Source organism: Candoia aspera, chromosome 4, assembly GCF_035149785.1.
Source record: "Candoia aspera isolate rCanAsp1 chromosome 4, rCanAsp1.hap2, whole genome shotgun sequence".
NCBI classification, from domain to species: Eukaryota; Metazoa; Chordata; class Lepidosauria; order Squamata; family Boidae; genus Candoia; species Candoia aspera.
Window position 1 is genome coordinate 98,481,511 of NC_086156.1, and position 18,192 is coordinate 98,499,702.

Consider the following 18,192-nt stretch of genomic DNA (forward strand, 5'->3'; position numbering starts at 1 on the left):
CGGATTCTCATAGGCCCCTGCAAATAAGGAGAAGAGAAAGGAAGAGAAGGCGTGGCCTTCTATGCAAAAAAGTCTGAAATACAGGGCATGACGCAAATGGAGCGCCGGACGTGACACAGTGGAAAGTGGCGTATCCGAAACCAGCGGCAAAGAGGCGGGGCTAGGTAGGTAGAAGTAGGGGCGTGGTTTAGAGGAAGCTAGTAGCTGGTGGAACGTTCGCGAGCTGAGAGGTGGGTCGTGCGGCCGGCAGTCCCGGCACAGGCGCGCTTTGGGTCCCAGGGGTTCGTCTGTGCATGTACAGAGCGCGTTTTATTCACATTTCCCTCTCCAACTCTGGCGGTTCAGGGTCAGGATCTGTGGGTCAGGAAAGTCCCGTTCTCGATCGTAAGTACGGCCCCGGCTGCGTGGAACGGTGCATTCGTTGATCCGGAAGCTGATTTTAGGCACGTCGAAGAGCAAAGAAAGGATCAAGTTTCTTTCTGTGCGTCTGAGCAACGCGATTTTATAGGGCTAGACGTTGGGTTGGGGCTGGATCTACATTGAAAAACTTACCCACGTTGGTACCTTCACTCTTTTCGGGGAAATGGAGGAAGGTGACCCAGGAGTTTATTCGTTGCTTGCTCCTGTCTGACCAGAGCAGTTTCCAGAAGATTTCCATTTTAGATTTTCTAGGTCCCCCTCCTCTGCTGGAGTCCCCTGTTCCAAGTTGAGCCCCATTAAAGCAGCTTGTTCTCCTTTCTTAGGTTGCTGACCTGCTTTATGTGGGTTGGGATTTCAGGGACTCAGAAAGATGCATCTACTGTGGTTTATAGGCACCACCCTTTTGGGGTTGGCTATCTGTGTGCCCATTGAGCGGCCCCAGGAAAAACAAGAGGCTGCCCCAGAACCACCGGTAAGTGCTCTGATGATTGTCCTTCATCCTCTGCTTGGTAGAGGCCTGTGTGTGTTTAATTTTTATTATAAGAGGATTTTACTTAGGTTTAAAAAGCTACAGAAACAAAAGAAAAGGTAAAGAAAGCAAACAAGTCCATTTAGCCATTTCTGCAAACTGCAGAGGCCTTTATAGAAGTGCTTTATGAACAACACACTGCCTGCCAGGGAAGCCAGCTTAGACTAGAATCTGGGGTTGTGGGATTCTGATGCTGAAATGGAATCTGTTCCTTTAATCCCAGCACGACTCCACCAGGAATGGCTTCCCTGTCACCACATTCTAACAGTACTAATTGGGGTCAAAGATTTAATGCAGGGTGGGAGGATAAAGAGAAGGGAAGGAAGCGAGGCAACATTTGGAACTTGGCATCATGGTGAGCATCTATAGAAGAAGTATGTGACTAAAATGGTATGACTGAACTGGGTTGTTTTGTTCAGTTCATGAACTGTATTATATTAACTATCATTTGGAAGGAAGGTTCCCAAGTGACAAACTGGCCAGAGATCATCTTATTCTAGTTGCCTGAACTATCAACAGATAGAGACTTTATAGATACACTGGTAAAGCTGTTACATCATAAAGGGGAAAACTGTGTTGGACCAAATTAGAGTATTTTGCTGCCCCACAGTTTCCAAGAGGGGCCAAAGCAAAGCCCTACATAACGTACAAGGGCAATAATACTATCCCTTCCCAAACTTGTGTTCCCATAACTAGTCCTGAGAAACATGCTATGTCTGATAGTAAAGGTTTAAATTATGTGAGTTCATCCCAAGGCATTAGGCTCTAAACCAGTGTTTCTCAACCTTGGCAACTTTAAGATGGGTGGACTTCAACTCTCAGAATTTGCCAGCCATGCTGGCTGGGGAATTCTGGGAGTTGAAGTCCACCCATCTTAAAGTTGCCAAGGTTGAGAAACACTGCTCTAAGCACATAGTGAACTATCCTTGGACACCGGAAATTATCCTCCTCTCTCAAATTGTTTCCTTGTCCCTGGGTGATATTACATAGTGATTAAGTTTCTTCAAGGTTAATTTTTTTTCAGTGCACATTTTGGCAAAAGCACTTGGCTCTTATCCTCTACTTCATCCTTCCCCAACCAGAGGGTCCTCTAGATGTGGACTTCAGTTCCCAGAATTCCCCAGCTAGCATACTTGTGGTTGTGATCAGCTCAAACTGGGGAAGGCTGCTATTCTCCAACTAAGCTTAAATGCACATCACTGATATAAATGCATTCTCTTTACTTTTAGCCACACTAGTTATTTTCTCTTCCCTCCTCTTATTTTCAGTTTTAGATTGTAAGTCCTCCAGGCATAACCTTTGCGTTCTTATGCTTAGTAATATATTATGCATTTTATTACTGCGATATTACTCCCTTTATTTCTGAGGTTCAGTTGGGAATGCTGGTGCTAATACAACCTGAATAGCACTACTGTATCTCTAGCCAGAAGAGAAGTTTCAGTAAGCATCATTTGCAGAAGTGCAACATCTGGTTGATCTTACTCCCGACTTTTGTTTTTCTGCAGGACACAGGCTTGTATTACCACCGCTACCTCCAAGAAGTCATCAATGTGCTGGAAACCGATGGGCATTTTCGGGAGAAACTGCAAGCAGCCAATGCCGAGGACATCAAGGTGAATTGGGATATGCAAAGGACAGGGCGGCTGTTGTGAACTAACAAGGGCTGAGTCCTCTTTTTTACCACCATTGTGGGAAGTTCAGTTTGGTAAACTTGGACTTGTATTTTGAGATCAACAATGGATACACATCACAAAAGCACCACTATAGTGCTTTTCACCTGAAGAAGGGAAGGTGATCCTATTTTTCGGTGACGTAAAGTGAAATACAAGGCAATGATGTATACATAACATTCAAATCCCAGCATTTATCTAAATCATTTTGGGTCAAGCACAGCCCAATCTGGGAGTTGGAGCAGCCTTATAAATTGAAATTGTAGACATAAATTATAAATAAATAGGGTACCTTTCAAGTTTGCTGTGAGATAAAAGGAGGGACCACATATACAATGAATTCCTTAATGCAAGGCTAGGATAAAAGTAAAATAAGATGTGTATCTGCTTTCTTGTTGTTCCTTTCAGAGTGGAAAACTCAGCAAAGAGCTAGACTTTGTCAGCCACCATGTCCGCACCAAATTAGATGAGTTGAAGAGACAGGAGGTATCCCGGCTTCGGATGCTCCTGAAAGCCAAAATGGATGCCACGATGGAACAAGGTGAGCTGAGATAGGAGGGTGCTGATGGTGGGGCTCCTGGAAGTGCTGAGAACAGAGAATGTGTGAAGCCACAAATCTTGAGTTCTGCTGTTGTAGTGCCATTAGTGAGACAGATGATGAATAGCTGTTTGGTGGCTGGTCATGCCCTCTGTGGAATCATTTTGCAAACAGGCAGATTTCTTGTGGCAGCCATTTTGTTACTGTATCCCCCAGATTCCAGATAAGTTGCCAAATAAACTAATCCCTGGATAACAGTTCTTAACTGCCTCTTTTGGATTTAATACATACTGGAAACATGAATAATTTATGGTTATTTGGCTGAGATGATGAAAACTTGTTGGTTTATCTTCAAGTCAGTTTTCTCTAATATTCTATTACTGCCGATGGGCTTCCCCTTGTGCCTTTGGATATTAAAGGGGAATGGAGGGGGCTTCATTCTCAAAAGCCCCATCCTCAAAATCTAGTAATCATAGATATCGTGTCCTTAAATAAGAAAATTCTATTGATTGAAATCCACTAAACTGTTTTGTCAAGTGTGCTAAGCCATAATTCAGTTTATCTAGCTTTGCTGTAGCATGTTGTATGAACCTAGCACTGCGTTTTATCCAATAAACGACAGTTAGGCAAGCTTTGGTATAGTGCAGTATGTGAACCCCCGTGTTGTCTGGTTTCCACTTAAGCTTCAAGTCTGAAACTATAGTCCTCATCTCCATTTTTTATCTCCTCCCATCAGATGTCCAGGTAGATCACCTGGCCTTATTGAGGCAGTTTGAACATCTCGACTCACAAAACCAGCACACATTTGAAGCCCGAGATTTGGAGCTGCTCATTAAAGCTGTACGTTTTAACTTTTTAAAAAAATTTCTTTCAAATCAGTAAGTCTCTGAATCTGCTTTGCATGCTCTGGCTCCTGCTTCACCTCTGTATATTGTGGTACAAGCCCAGGGGGTATTCCCTTTCCCTTCTCTTCCTCTCCTCTGCCCAGATTTGGCAGAAGAGAGAAAGACTGTAGGGGTGGTGAGAAGTACTTGGCACTTGATTCAGAGCAGTTGCAGGATTGATCCTTTTCAATTTCATTTGGTGCTGGGCTACTGAGGGCCTTGGGGTGCCTAGTTAGGTCAGTGCTAAAATGGGAACCCCAGCCTCCAGACACCTTCCAAAATACAGAAATGCTCTACAGGTAGTCCTCAACGTACAACCACAAATGGGACTGGAACTTCCATCACTAAGCAATGCGGTTGTTAAGTGAGTTGCACCCAATTTTACGACCTTTTTGCTGCAGTTGTTAAGTGAATCTGGCTTCCCCTATTGACTTTGCTTGTCAGCAGCCAGCTGGGAAGGTCACAAATGGCGATCATGTGACCCCAGGACGCCACAACCATAATAAATACACGCTGGTTGCCAAGCACCCAAATTTTGATCATGTGACCACAGGGACACTGCAATCTTAAGTGTGAGAGCCAGTTGCAAGTAACTTTTTCCAGCACCGTCGTAACTTCGAACTGTCGTTAAGCGAATGGTCCTAAGTCAAAAACTACGTATAAGTAATCTGTGCTTCTTCCCTCCCACCCCTTTCCTATCCTAGGAGCTCTAATCTGGAGATTAAAAGTGATTGTGTGTCACTTACCTCAGCTCAATGGAGAGCTTGCAATAAAATATTCTCCAGTTTGGTGAATGCTGTTGTTGATGGGAGTTTGGGTCCAAAGAGACTGGAAGTCATTAGGTTGGAACAGACGGCCCTGGCCAATAGTATATTTTTATTTTGAAGATAGGATCAGTATGAATTTTTCCACATTGTAGAGAAGGCAAACAGTTGAGTGCAAGAGGCTCGCTGAAGATCACTCAGTGAGATTACTACTGGATATAAACTCAAGCTAGGGACCTCCTGGTTCATAGCCCAGTATCTTAGCCACCACAGAATATGGGAGAATGCTCAGCATCTGGACCCGGAAGGCCTGCATTAAGACAATGCTGGGGTCTTGGGCACAGAGTAGAGGCAAGTGAGAGTGATGCAGTTGTCCAGGGTTACTTGGAAACACGTGGGATAGGGCCGATTACAGGAGGAAGGTGATTTCCTCCCATGCCAGTAACGACGGCTTTTGCTTGTCTTTATCTTTCCCTCTTAGGCTACCAAGGACCTGGAGAATTATGATGCAGCTCACCATGAGGAGTTCAAACGCTACGAGATGATGAAGGAGCATGAGCGTCGGGAATACCTGAAATCTCTGGATGAGGAGAAGCGTCGTGAGGAGGAAGCACATTTTGAAGAGCTCAAGAAAAAGCATAAGGAGCACCCTAAAGTCAATGTCCCGGTAAGGGAACCTCTCTTGGGCTTCCAGGGGATTGGGTGGGGAATTCTGACTGTGGCTTGAGTCCTTCATTATGTCCTTACTCCATGCAGGGCAGTCGTGATCAGCTCAAAGAGGTCTGGCAGGAGACTGATGGTTTGGACCCCAATGAATTTAACCCCAAGACATTCTTCAAACTTCATGGTAGGGAAGTCTGTATGTGTAGTTCTAAGACAACTAGGGCCACCGGCGTGGGGAAAGCCTCATACAAGTGAAGTGAAAGTAGCTAACAAGAAATAAATTAACTACCCCTTCTATTATGGCCCAATTCTTGTTCTGTTGCTTCTGTGAGATGTAAAGAAAATAGTCTTAAGCTCTGATTTCAGAATACGGGTAGTCCTCACTTTATGACCACAATTGGGATCAGAATTCTGGTCACTAAGCAACGCAGTCAATAAGTGAATCTGACCTGATTTTACAACCATTTTTGTGGTAGTCATTAAGTGAATCTGACCTGATTTTACAACCATTTTTGGTTCCGTGTTGTTTTTGCTTGCCAGAAGCTGGCTGGGAAAGTTGAAAATGGCGATCACATGACTGCAGGATGCTGTGACAATTGTAAATGCGAACTGGTTGTAAGCACCCAAATCATGATCACATGACCGCGGGGGGAATGCTATATCAGTCGTAAGTGCGAGGACCAGTCACAAGTTGGGTTTTAGCACCGTTAAGTCCAAATTGTTGCTAAGAGAATGTCGTTAATCGAGGACTACCTGTATTGATTACTAGAGGAGTAGCCAATTCAGAGTCTGAATTCAGATTCAATAGGAAGCTTTTTTCCTGGATTGATTATTTCTTACTGGCAGGAGGGATCTGTGCAGAAGGAACTAGCGGTCTAAGCATATACTGTACATGGCTCCTGAATTGAGAAGGCAGAATTCCTAGCAATTCTGGCTTCTATCTGAATGTAGCTGTTAGCATACTATGTTCTAACATACTGAACCAGCTCAAAGAGAGTTCAGTAGTGCTTGCAACAACTTGATCCTTCAAACAGGCATGTGGGTCTGGATGTGAGAAAAGATCCGTTCGTATTTGATGCGCTTCACTTACATTCTTCCCTGTTTTTCCCAGACACCAATAGTGATGGGGTGCTCGATGAGCAGGAATTAGAGGCACTTTTCACTAAGGAGGTAAGTTCTTTACTTAGTCTTCCTGATGACAGTCCTGTGATTGGGCTGTGTCACAACAAGTTAGACAATTTAGGTGCTTCAGCGATCTCTAGTAAGAAAAGAAAACTGCATGTAGAAAGGTAGGGAAGATAACAAAGATGCTTCTTCCTGATATGCTGTCTTCTGTGTGGTTAGATTTCTTTTGTGTCAAGGGGCACGTTCAACCATAGTATTGTGGGTAAGGCTTCCTAGGTTTCTTTCAAGCACATTGCTATTGCAAAGTTTAAGATCTTAGAGCTTTCCTGATTGATATATTTTACTTGTGGGGCTTATCCCTGTCTCAGTTATTAATGCGTACCTGGTTTATGATAAGCCTGTGGTTTTAATTCTTTGAAGTTAAGGTTCATTCCCCAGCTAAGAAAAGCCAGTTTAAACACCTTATCCATTAACAAGTGGAATGTATGAAAACTCATTGTGTTTGTTGAGACCTTCTGAGTTGGCTTGAAATCTTTTGATGTACGTGGGTTCAACAACTTATGGTACGAAATGTAAGGTTCTACACTTACGTGGGGCAAAACAGATGCACGTGTGCAAGCTAGGCAATATCTGGCTTGGTAGTGGTGTTCGTGAGAAGGATCTGGGTGTCCTGATACACCTCATATTAAGCCTGAGCCAGCAGTGTGCTGCAGCTGCCAAAAAAGCCAGTGCAGTCTTGAACTGCATCAACAGAGACAGTATTGAGATTTCATGAATTGTAGGAGGAGGGCCATGTTCATTTATGGTGGCAAAAAATCAGAAGGAACCTGGAAGCATGTTTTCCAGCTAGCAGTTTTATTACGAGGCATACGTTTTCGTGGGCTGCAGCTCACTTCATTATAAGCATAGAGTGGCTGGAACAGAGTTTCTTCCCCATGCTGGCTGGGGGATTCTGGGAGTTGAAGTCCACACAGCTTAAAGTTGCCACGGTTGAGAAACACTGGGTTAGAGTGATGTGGGATTTAAATGGGGAGGGGCAGGGAGGGGGGGTATTAAAATGCTTTTGAGCAGTCTTGCAAGCCGGGTCCTCCAGGCCCGTAGCTCAGTGGCAGAATGCACGTTCTGCGTACAAAAAGTGACAGCATCACTTCCTGGACTTTTTGTCCTGGGGTGGGGGATATTTAGGGAATTGCAGTTCGAACATACTAGGAGGGCACCAGCTTAAGGAGTCTTCTTTTTGTAGCTGGAGAAAGTATACGACCCCCGGAATGAGGAGGATGATATGTTAGAAATGGAGGAAGAACGGCTGCGCATGCGGGAGCACGTCATGAAAAATGTGAGTGTGTGAGCTGTGGGGTGAAGATGTGATCCCTTCCTTCTGCTCAGGGCAGGCAAAGGAAATGGGATAGCAGAACTATGTGGGTTTCATTGCTGTTTCTGCTTGCTTAAAGGGTGATATCTAGCAATTCAGTGTATGAGATCAATGGTTTACAAGCTCTGGGTTGTTTGTTGTGGCATATGGACCTCTGGCTTAGTTTCTTCCTAGGAGCACCCCCAAAATCATAAGTTGTTGGCTTCTGATTCTTAGCTTATTTCAGATAGAGAAAATAGAGGTCCTGACTAGGTTGTAGCAATCTGCCTTTTCATGATGGAATCAGAAGCTTAGAATGCTGGCTTCATGTCTTACACCAGATCAACAGGGTTGTTCAGACCTGCTAAGCCATAATGTAGCCTCAAATGTCTAAGGAGACCTAGCTCTCTAGAAGCCTAACAATACTACCATCATCACCCAGCTTGGTGTGTGAAGGTGAGAAATGGAGAACAATCCAAATCTCTGCCAATGTACAGGTAGACCTTGCTTAATGACCACAATTGGGACTGGAATTTTGGTTGCTAAGTGAAGTAGTCATTAAGCAAATCCAACCCGATTTTACAATCTTTTTTGCATCGGTCATTAAGCAAAACACTGCAGTTTTAAGTGAACAGTGTGGTCATTAAGCGAATCACGCAGTTCCCCATTGATTTTGCTTGCAAAAAGCCGATGGGAAGGTTGAAAAGGGTGATCACATGACCATGGGATTTTGGGATGGTCATAAATGTGAACTGGTTGCCAAGCACCCAGATTGTGATCAGGTGACTGCGGTGACGCTGCAACGGTTGTAAGTGTGAGTTCCGGTCATAAGTGTTTTTTTTTAGCACTGCTGTAAGTCCGAACCATCACTAAACAAATGGTTGTTAAGCAAGGACTACCTGTATATTGGGGCAGGGAAAATATTGTCAGTTCATAAGCAGAACAGGGTATGTCTTCTTCTCCAAACATCTCTTGCCACCTGCTCCACTGGCTGGGGAAGGGAACAAGAGGCTGGTCTTTTTTTTTCCCTGCTTCTTTCTTGAAAGCTTGGGAAAAGCCCCTGGGCAAAAGGAAGCCGCTTTTCTGCATCGGCTTATATGGGGCTGCCTTTGAGAGCTGTACAGAAAGAAAACTGACCTTGAATGCAGGTGGGGGTAGTGGGGACCAGTCATTGGGAATTTATTTCCCAAAAATTCCTTCGTCTGCTTCAGATTAATCATAAGTTATACTTTAGCCTTAAGAAAGGAAGGCTAACTCTCCCCATCCTCCCATAGACCAGTTCACCTTTTCTTCTGGAAGAGGAATTCATTAGCTTCTGTTATTTATTAACTGCAGCTGCCATGGAACAAAGTCTGGCTAATCTTTAATGATGGTTGTTGGAAATAAGTGAATTTTCAACTAAAAGGGCTTGTCTGTGCCAGTTCCAGTTTTTATTTTCCCCTGAACCAATACCTTTATGAGTACCAACCAAAATGACACAAAAGGTGAGCAGAACTTAATCCTCCAGAAATCTGCATCAAGCAAGATCTTAAAGAATCCCCAAATTAACCCAGATGTTCAAGCTATGTGGTTTGGAGTTCAGAGTCAATGGTTATAGACAGAGACAGTATAAGACTTTTGTTGGCAAAAGGTCACATCCAGTCTTCAGGGAGAACAGAAATGGTGTCCTTTCTCCCCACCCCAACTTAAAATTGTATTGCTTATTTCTTATCATTTAAGTTTTTAAAATCCTGCATAACATTTGAATTTATGTATATTTTGAATGAAATGCCTTCTTCTAGGAAATTTATTTTTGGAGATTATATTTTCTAATCTAAATCTTTCTGTGCATAAATATATACAGAGTTCACCCGGTACATTAAGCCCTAAATCCTGGTTAACAAAATGCAGTTGCTATGATCCTAAGCCCATTATGGCTTAGTGAGAGAGTTTGGACAATGAATGGGTTTTGTCAACACATTGAATCAAAATCTACTCATCCCTATTTTAGCCTGTCTTGCATGTTGTATGCATTGCACTGAAACACTTGGGGAACTATAAATAATACCATTGGATAAAAGCAGTTTAATTCACATCCTGGTTCAGAAAAACTGGGTTCATATATCCAGCTAATTGATAAGACAATTTGTCTGGGTTTGTACAGTGCACTAAGGTACAAATCATGGTTTCCAAACCATAGTGTCTTGACTCACACAATGCAAGCCAAAGTTAACCAAGCATCATCATGGCTTAGCATGATATATACTTAGCTACCTCATACCTAGGTGTTCAACCTCTGTGAAAATAGGATGATAGGTACCATTTTGCTCAATCCAGCATGGCTCTTACTATACTGTCAGTGTTCGGTTATAATTCTGTTATAATATGTGTATCATAACTTTCTGTTTATTTTTGGCTACTATCCTTTGTGTAGAAAGAAAACATAGATATTCTAAGTACTGTCACAACCAGTTTTACTGCCATAAACCACCCTTGGTTTGGGCTTTGAAAAAGTGAATGTGCTTTACAACCCAAAGTGAGAAGGGAAGTGGGGATGAGTTCTTAATTATTTTTTGAGGCTTCTCGAAGTCCAATAGGCTTGGTACGGAAAATACAAAAACCAAAAGGAAGAAAACAATTGTCGTTGTCATTTCTCCACTTGTTCTTCTCCTGCAGGTGGATCTTAATAAGGATCGGCTGGTGACCCTGGATGAGTTTCTGAAATCCACTCAGAGGAAGGAATTTAATGAAGCTGATGGATGGGAGGTGTGTGAAAGGACACTGCCAACTGGAGTGGGATCCTGAGTGTTGGTCTGGAGGGTTGAGAAAGCACTTGGCTAGGAGCAAGTGGATGGTTAGATTTTTCCAGCTGGTACATCCTCACCAGTCTTTTGGTCTTCGACTCCCATATTCCCCAGCCCGTAGGGCCTTGGAGAATATGCGAGTTGAATTCCAGCATACTGGAAGAACTCTAGGTTGGATTAGGCTATGGTAGACTATTCTAACTTTCACCCTCTGCAACTTGAGATTGCCTTTTGAAAAATCGTTAGAGGAGGTAACCTCTGGTTCTATGGCTTAAATACTCTAGTACGCATTTGGGTTGGCTGGGGAATTCTGGGAGTTGAAATCCACCCATCTTAAAGTTGCTGAGGTTGAGACACACTGGTCTAAGCTCTTAGACTTTCCTGCATCCGAAAATAGAAAAGGGATTAGGCATACTGATGGAGGAGGCAGTTTTGGTGGCTGCTGGTCTTAATTCAGGAGGCCTCAGAATATTGATTGTCAGAGAAGACAGATGGGAACATGTTGTCGTGGCTGGGCCCTGCTTTACGCAGCCCTCCGAGGTAGCCCAGCCAAGAAACCAAAACCATGAGTCCTAACGCTACCTTTATTGTGGAGAGTTTGGTGCTCTCTGAACTGGGTTCTTTGCTTGCAGACATTTCATTGCCCAAGTTGGCAACCTCTTTGGTGCTAGACCTGAAGACGTGGCCTGGTTGGGCAATGGAAGCAAACAACCCAGCTCAGGGAGCACCAGGGACTCCACACAGTTCAACCCTGAGCTACAGATACTCTCTTCAATTGGTACTACCTTTATTGTAAGGTTGCAGTAAGAGAATCTTGCAAATCTGAAAGTCCTTCTCTCCTCCCTTGCCTTTACTTTCCAGAGAACTAAGGAGAGTCCCTTCTGAGATGCCTTCACCATTCCCGTTCCTTCTGCGGGCTCAGCTGCCTCTTATTTGACCATTGTCTAGGCTGTGGCTCCTTCTATCTCCCAAGGTCATTCTCACATCCCACTACATTTTAGACTTCCCAGTGTTGATTGGCCATTTGGCTTCTGCAGGAACAGGATGCTGGGCTAGATAGATAATCCAGGAAGGCTTCCCTTGTATTCTTATGGCAAAGATATCACTTATTTACCAGACCTGCAAATCCCAATCAAATATTTCAGGTGGAAGGAACATTTAAAGGTGAATGGGGGTAGTGGCAAATTCATTCTAAATACATTTGATTGTACTACTGAGTAGAAAAGTATCTCACAATTTGCGGTGTTTCAGACTTGCAGCTCCCATCAGTCCCAACCACCATGACCAAGGGAAAAAATTATGGATTTGGATTATTCCAAAGCAAATGCAGCATGACAGGTTGCTGTCCAACATAGGAATTGCAGTATCTGGGGAGAATACAGATAGTCCTGCATTCATTTAGTGATGGTTCAGACTTACAATGGTGCTGAAAAACCAACTTACAACTGGTCCTCACATTTACAACCGTCGCAGCATCCCTGTGGTCATATGATGACGATTTGGGCACTTAGCAACTGGTTGCATTTATGACCGTCGCAGCATCCTGGGGTCACGTGATTGCCATTTTCAACCTTCCCGGCCAGCTTCTAGCAAGCAAAATCAATGGGGAACTGTGTGATTTGTTTAACAACTATTTGGCTTGCTTAACGCCCACGGTGATTCACTTAACAACTGCCACAAAAAGTCGTAAAATTGGGTCTGATTCACTTAATGACTGCTTTGCTTAGCAACCAAAATTCTGGTCCCAATTATGGTTGTTAAGTGAGGACTACCTGTACTTTTTAAGACCTGCATTGAGGGTCACAGAATCCCCTGCCCAGAAATATTTGTATGCTATGTTATGTGGTATCAGGCGGCTTCCATATTTGGTATCCTTGTACTTCTCAAGGCAGTGGTCTTTCTCATTTCTCCCCCTATCTAGACAGTGGAGGAAACACAGATCTACTCGGAGGCAGAGCTCCAGCGCTTTGAGGCAGAGCTCAGGGCCCAAGAGGAGGAGTTAAGCCGACGAGCAGCACAGCTTCACCAGGAGCACCAAGAGCTTCAGCAGCGGCAGGTAGAACTTGATGCTCAGAAGAAGGAGTATCAACAGGTACAGAATATTTTAATTGGAGGGATATGTGGTGTAGCATGGAAATCAACACTATGCCTTCCTCTGATGATGGGGAACAGAATTTCCATGTAGGGCTAACCTTTATAAACCAAGATGGGATCCTGTGATCTCCAGACGTTGCTGAACAATAACTCTACAGCAGTGGCGGGCTGGGGAATTCTGGGAGTTGAAGTCCACACATCTTCAGGTTGCCAAGTTTGAGAAATACTGGTCGAGAGCATGGTTAGTAGAAAGGAATGATGGGAGTTGTGGTTCAGTAACATATGGAGGACCACAGATTTCCTTAGGGTCTTTTTATAGGGAGCTGTTTGTTATGAATCTTGAAGGAGTAAAACAAATACCTGAACCAAAACCTTCAAACTACCAAGGCCCCTGAACTCCTTGCTTTTTTACTCCTAAGTAAGTCTCCTTAATAGCTTGTTTGGGCATTTGCAGATGCTGACTCACAAGTTATCATAAATCAGCATTTTTATTTTTTAATTGGAAACTAGGAAGTAACGGCGTTCCGTGAGTCATGCTGGCCACATGACCCGGAAGTGTCCTATGGACAACGCCGGCTCCAAGGCTTTGAAACGGAGATGAGCACCGCCCCCTAGAGTCGGACACGACTGGACTTTACGTCAAGGGAAACCTTTACCTTTACCTTAGGAAGTAACTAACCACAAAAACTGACTCATGCCAACTTCTGCTTTATTCACTGTGGGTTCGCACTATAAGCAGAATTTCTAAACAGTGTCATCAAAAATAAGGCAATTGGCATTTGACATCATTACTGGTCAGCATTTATTATAATCCTCTATAAAGGTTGTTTGAACCCTCCTTAAGTAGGCAGAATCTATTCTGTCCCCAGCGCAGTTCAAATGAACTTGGCTCAAATAGATTGTGTGGTCTCCACTCATAAATTGGGTCATGAGGAATTTTCCCCTTAAATCCTAATGTCTAATTGTAATATGCCAGGTCTCTAGTGGGTTCTTCAATTCTGGTTCTTTGTTTGCTGCAATATGTGGTCAGTGTTTAGAATCAGAATGGGCAACCCCTGAGTTGCAGGTAGCCCCCTAGCACTTCTTTTATGGATCCCAGAGAATCATCAGTAGGTGTCAGCCTTACCAGGTAGGCCAGACAGGAAACACAACCAGATAATGTGGAGTCCTTGGTGTTCTCTGAGCCTTGTTGTTTTCTTGCAGACGTTTCATTGCCAGACTAGGCAACATTTTCAGTGCGAAGAGGGAGTGGGCCTTACTCTGAGTTTATATACTGTGGCTTGCCCTGCTTGTGTTGGTAGGGGTGTTGTTCTCTCCTTGGGAGTTCTTTGATTGGGCTGTTGTTTGCTGCTTGGTTGGACAGACAGGCAGGCAGGCGGGTTGGACAGACAGGCAGAAGACTAGCCGAGTGCATCCACCAACAAGCAGTCAGAAGACACGATGAGAACTCCCTAATCAAACAACACATGGACAGACTCAATCATAGTTTCAACTGGGAAACTTTGAGCATCCTAAACCAAGCCAAATCCAAAAATACTAGAGAATTCCTGGAAGCCTGGCACTCAGACAAAGCAGCCATCAACAGACAGAGGTAAACAACATTTACATACCATTCAAAAGAGACAATAGAAAAGCCAGAAGACCAGTACACTCCTGTGCCAGCAATCAACACCCAGATATGCAAAAATCAACACTAGGATTAACACCAGATGAACCATCAAACAGCACAATACACCCTAATCAAGGAACTATTAACTCAGGCAATCAACCAAGCAGCAAACAACAGCCCAATCAAAGAACTCCCAAGGAGAGAACAACACCCCTACCAACACAAGCAGGGCAAGCCACAGTATATAAACTGAGTGCAAGGCCCACTCCCTCTTTGCATTGAAAATGTTGCCTAGTCTGGCAATGAAACATCTGCAAGAAAACAAGGCTCAGAGAACACCAAGGACTCCACAGTTCAACCCTGAGCTACAAATATTTGCTTCGATTGGTACAACCAGATAAGCTAATTCTTCTTTATTGTAAAGCTACATTAACAGAATCTTGCAAGTCTGAAAGTGCAATTCTCCTGCCATCTCCTTTACAGTGCAAGAAACTAGGGAGGGTCCCTTCTGAACCTCTTGCCCTGCCCACGATCCAGCTGTGGGCCATGCTGTCTCTTATCTGACCATTCCCTAGGCAGTATCTCTTTGCCCTGTCTCCCAAGGTCTCTTCCACATACCATTACAGTAGGCGGGGCCAAAATGTTTAGCCTGCTAAAAAGCAAAATGATTGCTTTGTGTGTGATGGCATTCTTTCCACATTCCCATCCCAGGTTGTACTTCAGATGGAACAGAGAAAATCTCAACAACTTGATCAAGTGCCCCAGGTTGGTCCTGGGGGAGAACTGAAGTTCCAGGCACAGCCACCTCATGCAGCCCCAGCAGGTAAGAGCCAGAAAGCTGGGATTTTGAGGAACAGATGGCAGTTTAGGCCCATTTGAGAGAGGAAAGAGATGGGAGGCAGGATTCCAAACTTCCTTTAAAGGGTTAGAACAAGGCTTCCTAAAGCTGTTTCATTGTAAGGTTTGGAGCTGAGTTTGATTTCTAATACTCATATTAATTTTATTTCTTATGTGTTTATAACTCAACTCGGCATAGAATAAAACAATTAATACAATAATATAGTACAATCAAATATGACATCATCATATAAAACAACAGAACTCTAAACTAAAAGGCCCATGACATATAATAAGGTGGACCTCTATAGGTTCCAAGCAACGGGTGACTTCATGGACACTTCCATGAAGTGTTTTTGTACTTTTTTACACTTTTGTATTTTTTTTGGCTACAGTATTGAAGTGGGTTGCCATTGCCTTTTTCATTTCCAACTTCTCAGTTTAAATGACATTCCTGGAATTTCCTGGTGTTCTCCCATCAGAGTACTAGCCAAGTCCAACCCTCCTTAACTTTGCAAGATTAGCTAAGGTCAAGCAGGTTCTACTATCAGCTCTGGCCTGTTTTACTGTACCTGCCTCTTGTACTTTTAAACACAGTGTAATGCTTCCAGTCCTTTTGAAGGAATGGTGTAGTGGGGATTCATCTTATATAACAGCTTTCCACAACGTGGTGCCTGCAGATATGTTGAGTTGGTTGGGAGTTAACCTGAGCACATCTGGCAGCACCAGGTTAGGGAAAATTCATAATACAAATAATGCTCCATTTTCTTCTATAGCCCAAAATTTGCACCTTCCTTGTTACATATAGAGGATATCACTGGGCTTCATTCAATGATTGTTAAGATGCAGGTAAACCTTCGGGGGTCAAAGAACCCTTTAAGGTGGGAAAAGCTCTTCAGGCGGCTAAGCATTTGGTATGGCTGTATCATGTTGGCCATGGGAAAGTATGGAAAACCAGGGCAAAGGGAAAGTAGGATAACGGTACCCTGGAAAGGATCATTCCATCCCATCCCATGATCTGTCTTACTGCAGATCTCACTAGTTCTGGCTTAATTTAGCTGAATCTGCCCTCAACCTCTTTGGGTATTTAGGACCTTGACCTGTATCAGCCCAGACTCTTTGTCCTGCTGGCTGGGATGACCAGGGTTACAGTCCAAAGGGATTTGGAGGAATCCTGGTTTGGTGAAGGCTAGGGTTGTGGTGGATTTTTTAGTGAATGTGAGAATCAGAATCATAATGTAGGATTTTCATCCAGAGAGTGGAAGCAAGCTGGTTCCCTCACCGTTGGTAGAAGTGCTTTAATAAGAATAAAGCTTTGCCATCAGTCAGAGCTCTTCTGCCAAACATTGCTGTAAAAGCCTCCTTCCCCTTCGGTAGGCACGAACTGTTCTAGCTTCAGCTAATGCTTAAACTGAATCCTCTGCCTCTCGTTCTGGCACTGAGACGAGGTGGGAGCATAGCTCTTGCACAGGACATCACACTAACCATGCAGCACCTAGTAGCCTGCTCCTTCTGTCCCAGGGGAAGAGGTAATCTGAAGATTGCTGGCTGGTCTTGTATATTCAAAAGATTTTTTGCCATGCCATGCCCCTAAACAATTGTTATGATTTAATTATAACCCACTTTTCCTCTAAGATGTTCAAGGTGGGCCCACCTCTATTTTTTACTCATCCAAGAATCCTGTAAGCTGCTTGGGTTGAGATGAAGTGACTAGCTAATGGTCACCCAGTGACTATGAGAAGGCTGGTTGCACATCATCTCACAGGCTGCAGGCTCCAGTAAACCAAATTTATAAAATCATAGCGACTGAAATGGGAAATCTATGGTCCTACAGCTCCTTGGATCATTGGCAACCCCAGTTGGGGCTGCTGGATGTTGTGGTTATCAACATCTGAAAGCCCATCTGTTTCCTGATATTTGCTAAGTTCAGGATACAAACACCTGACCATCTCCAGCAGTCTAGCCTCTACAAAGAAGCTTCTAGAGAGGGAGTACATACTTCATACCTACCCCAGGAGTTGGTTTCACTCCCCAACCTGTGGTTGAGTAGGTGTTTGAAGGAGCAAGGTTCTTCAGTTGGCTGATGAATCATAGCAGTAGATGTAACTCTCTTCTCTTTTCTCCAGATCATGCTTCTCCACCTCACTCCCATCCAGGATCCCCTGGAGTACCAGAGCATGATGCTCAGAAAGACCCAGCAGAAGCTCTTCAGAACCAACCACATCCAGATGCCGCCGTCCAATAGAACACTGCTATGGCATGCACAGAGGGGTCTGCGCATTCTTCTTTTCTCATAGTTGGGGCATCTGAATCAAAATCCACCCCAGGACAGCAGAGGAGGGACCATGCAGGGCATTGTTTACAGAAGGAGAAGGCTTATAGGTTGTCCTACCCCCAGCCCAGTCTCCACCCATTCCTCCACTTATTCCGAGCAAGCAAACTTTTTTTTACCAAACAGATGGCTGTGATTCTCTTGGGGATACCTTGGCAGAGGGAAGTAATTAGGGGAGGTAATAAGGATAGCTTTCCTGTTTAGAAGGATGGGGCAGGCAAAAGAGGAAAGAAGCAAGGATTAGCCATCCTGATGTTCTTGGGTAATTTTAGCCATCCTACCGTTCACGGGTAATTTTGTCCTACAATTTCAGAAATGCTTATGGGTAAATAAAAGGGAAGATAAGGGAGCGTGTGTGATTCCTCTTAGAGTGTTGTGCTCTGCTCTCTTTCCTCCTTATCCACAGTTGGTTCCTTATGATAGAATTACAGTGTTGTGCCTTTTTGCAAAATATATGTTGAGAGCTGCTGAATGTTGTTTTGAAACAATTTGGGTCCTTTAATTTAATAAATTGAACCCCTTGAAGCCTTTTCTGCATTTTTTTCTCCTGGTGCACCATCCTCCCTTCGTGTGGGACACTGTTTCAGGATCTG

The 18,192-nt window shown here is 43.8% G+C and overlaps 1 protein-coding gene across 2 annotated transcripts; it reads left to right on the forward strand.

The window, feature by feature from the left end:
* The first annotated feature begins 180 nt into the window (after window positions 1-180).
* NUCB1 (nucleobindin 1) lies at window positions 181-17,822 on the forward strand. Of its 2 annotated transcripts, none has more exons than XM_063301143.1 (13): window positions 181-230; window positions 744-892; window positions 2,455-2,562; window positions 3,028-3,160; window positions 3,894-3,997; window positions 5,287-5,472; window positions 5,562-5,652; window positions 6,580-6,638; window positions 7,837-7,929; window positions 10,600-10,689; window positions 12,649-12,819; window positions 15,142-15,253; window positions 17,394-17,822. In XM_063301143.1, the coding sequence occupies exons 2-13, from the start codon at window positions 791-793 to the stop codon at window positions 17,510-17,512; spliced, it is 1,368 nt and encodes a 455-aa protein (XP_063157213.1). In that variant the 5' UTR covers window positions 181-230; window positions 744-790; the 3' UTR covers window positions 17,513-17,822. The 2 variants fall into 2 exon arrangements, with proteins under 2 accessions (XP_063157213.1, XP_063157212.1); XM_063301142.1 differs by lacking the exon at window positions 181-230 and adding an exon at window positions 259-384.
* Window positions 17,823-18,192: the final 370 nt, after the last annotated feature.

Excerpts from the sequence above, each read along its gene's own strand:
- NUCB1 (XM_063301143.1), top strand. The coding sequence starts at position 791 with ATGCATCTACTGTGGTTTATAGGCACCACCCTTTTGGGGTTGGCTATC. Across the intron at positions 5,473-5,561 it reads ACCCTAAAGTCAATGTCCCG|GGCAGTCGTGATCAGCTCAA; the intron begins GTAAGGGAACCT and ends TACTCCATGCAG. Across the intron at positions 6,639-7,836 it reads AGGCACTTTTCACTAAGGAG|CTGGAGAAAGTATACGACCC; the intron begins GTAAGTTCTTTA and ends TTCTTTTTGTAG.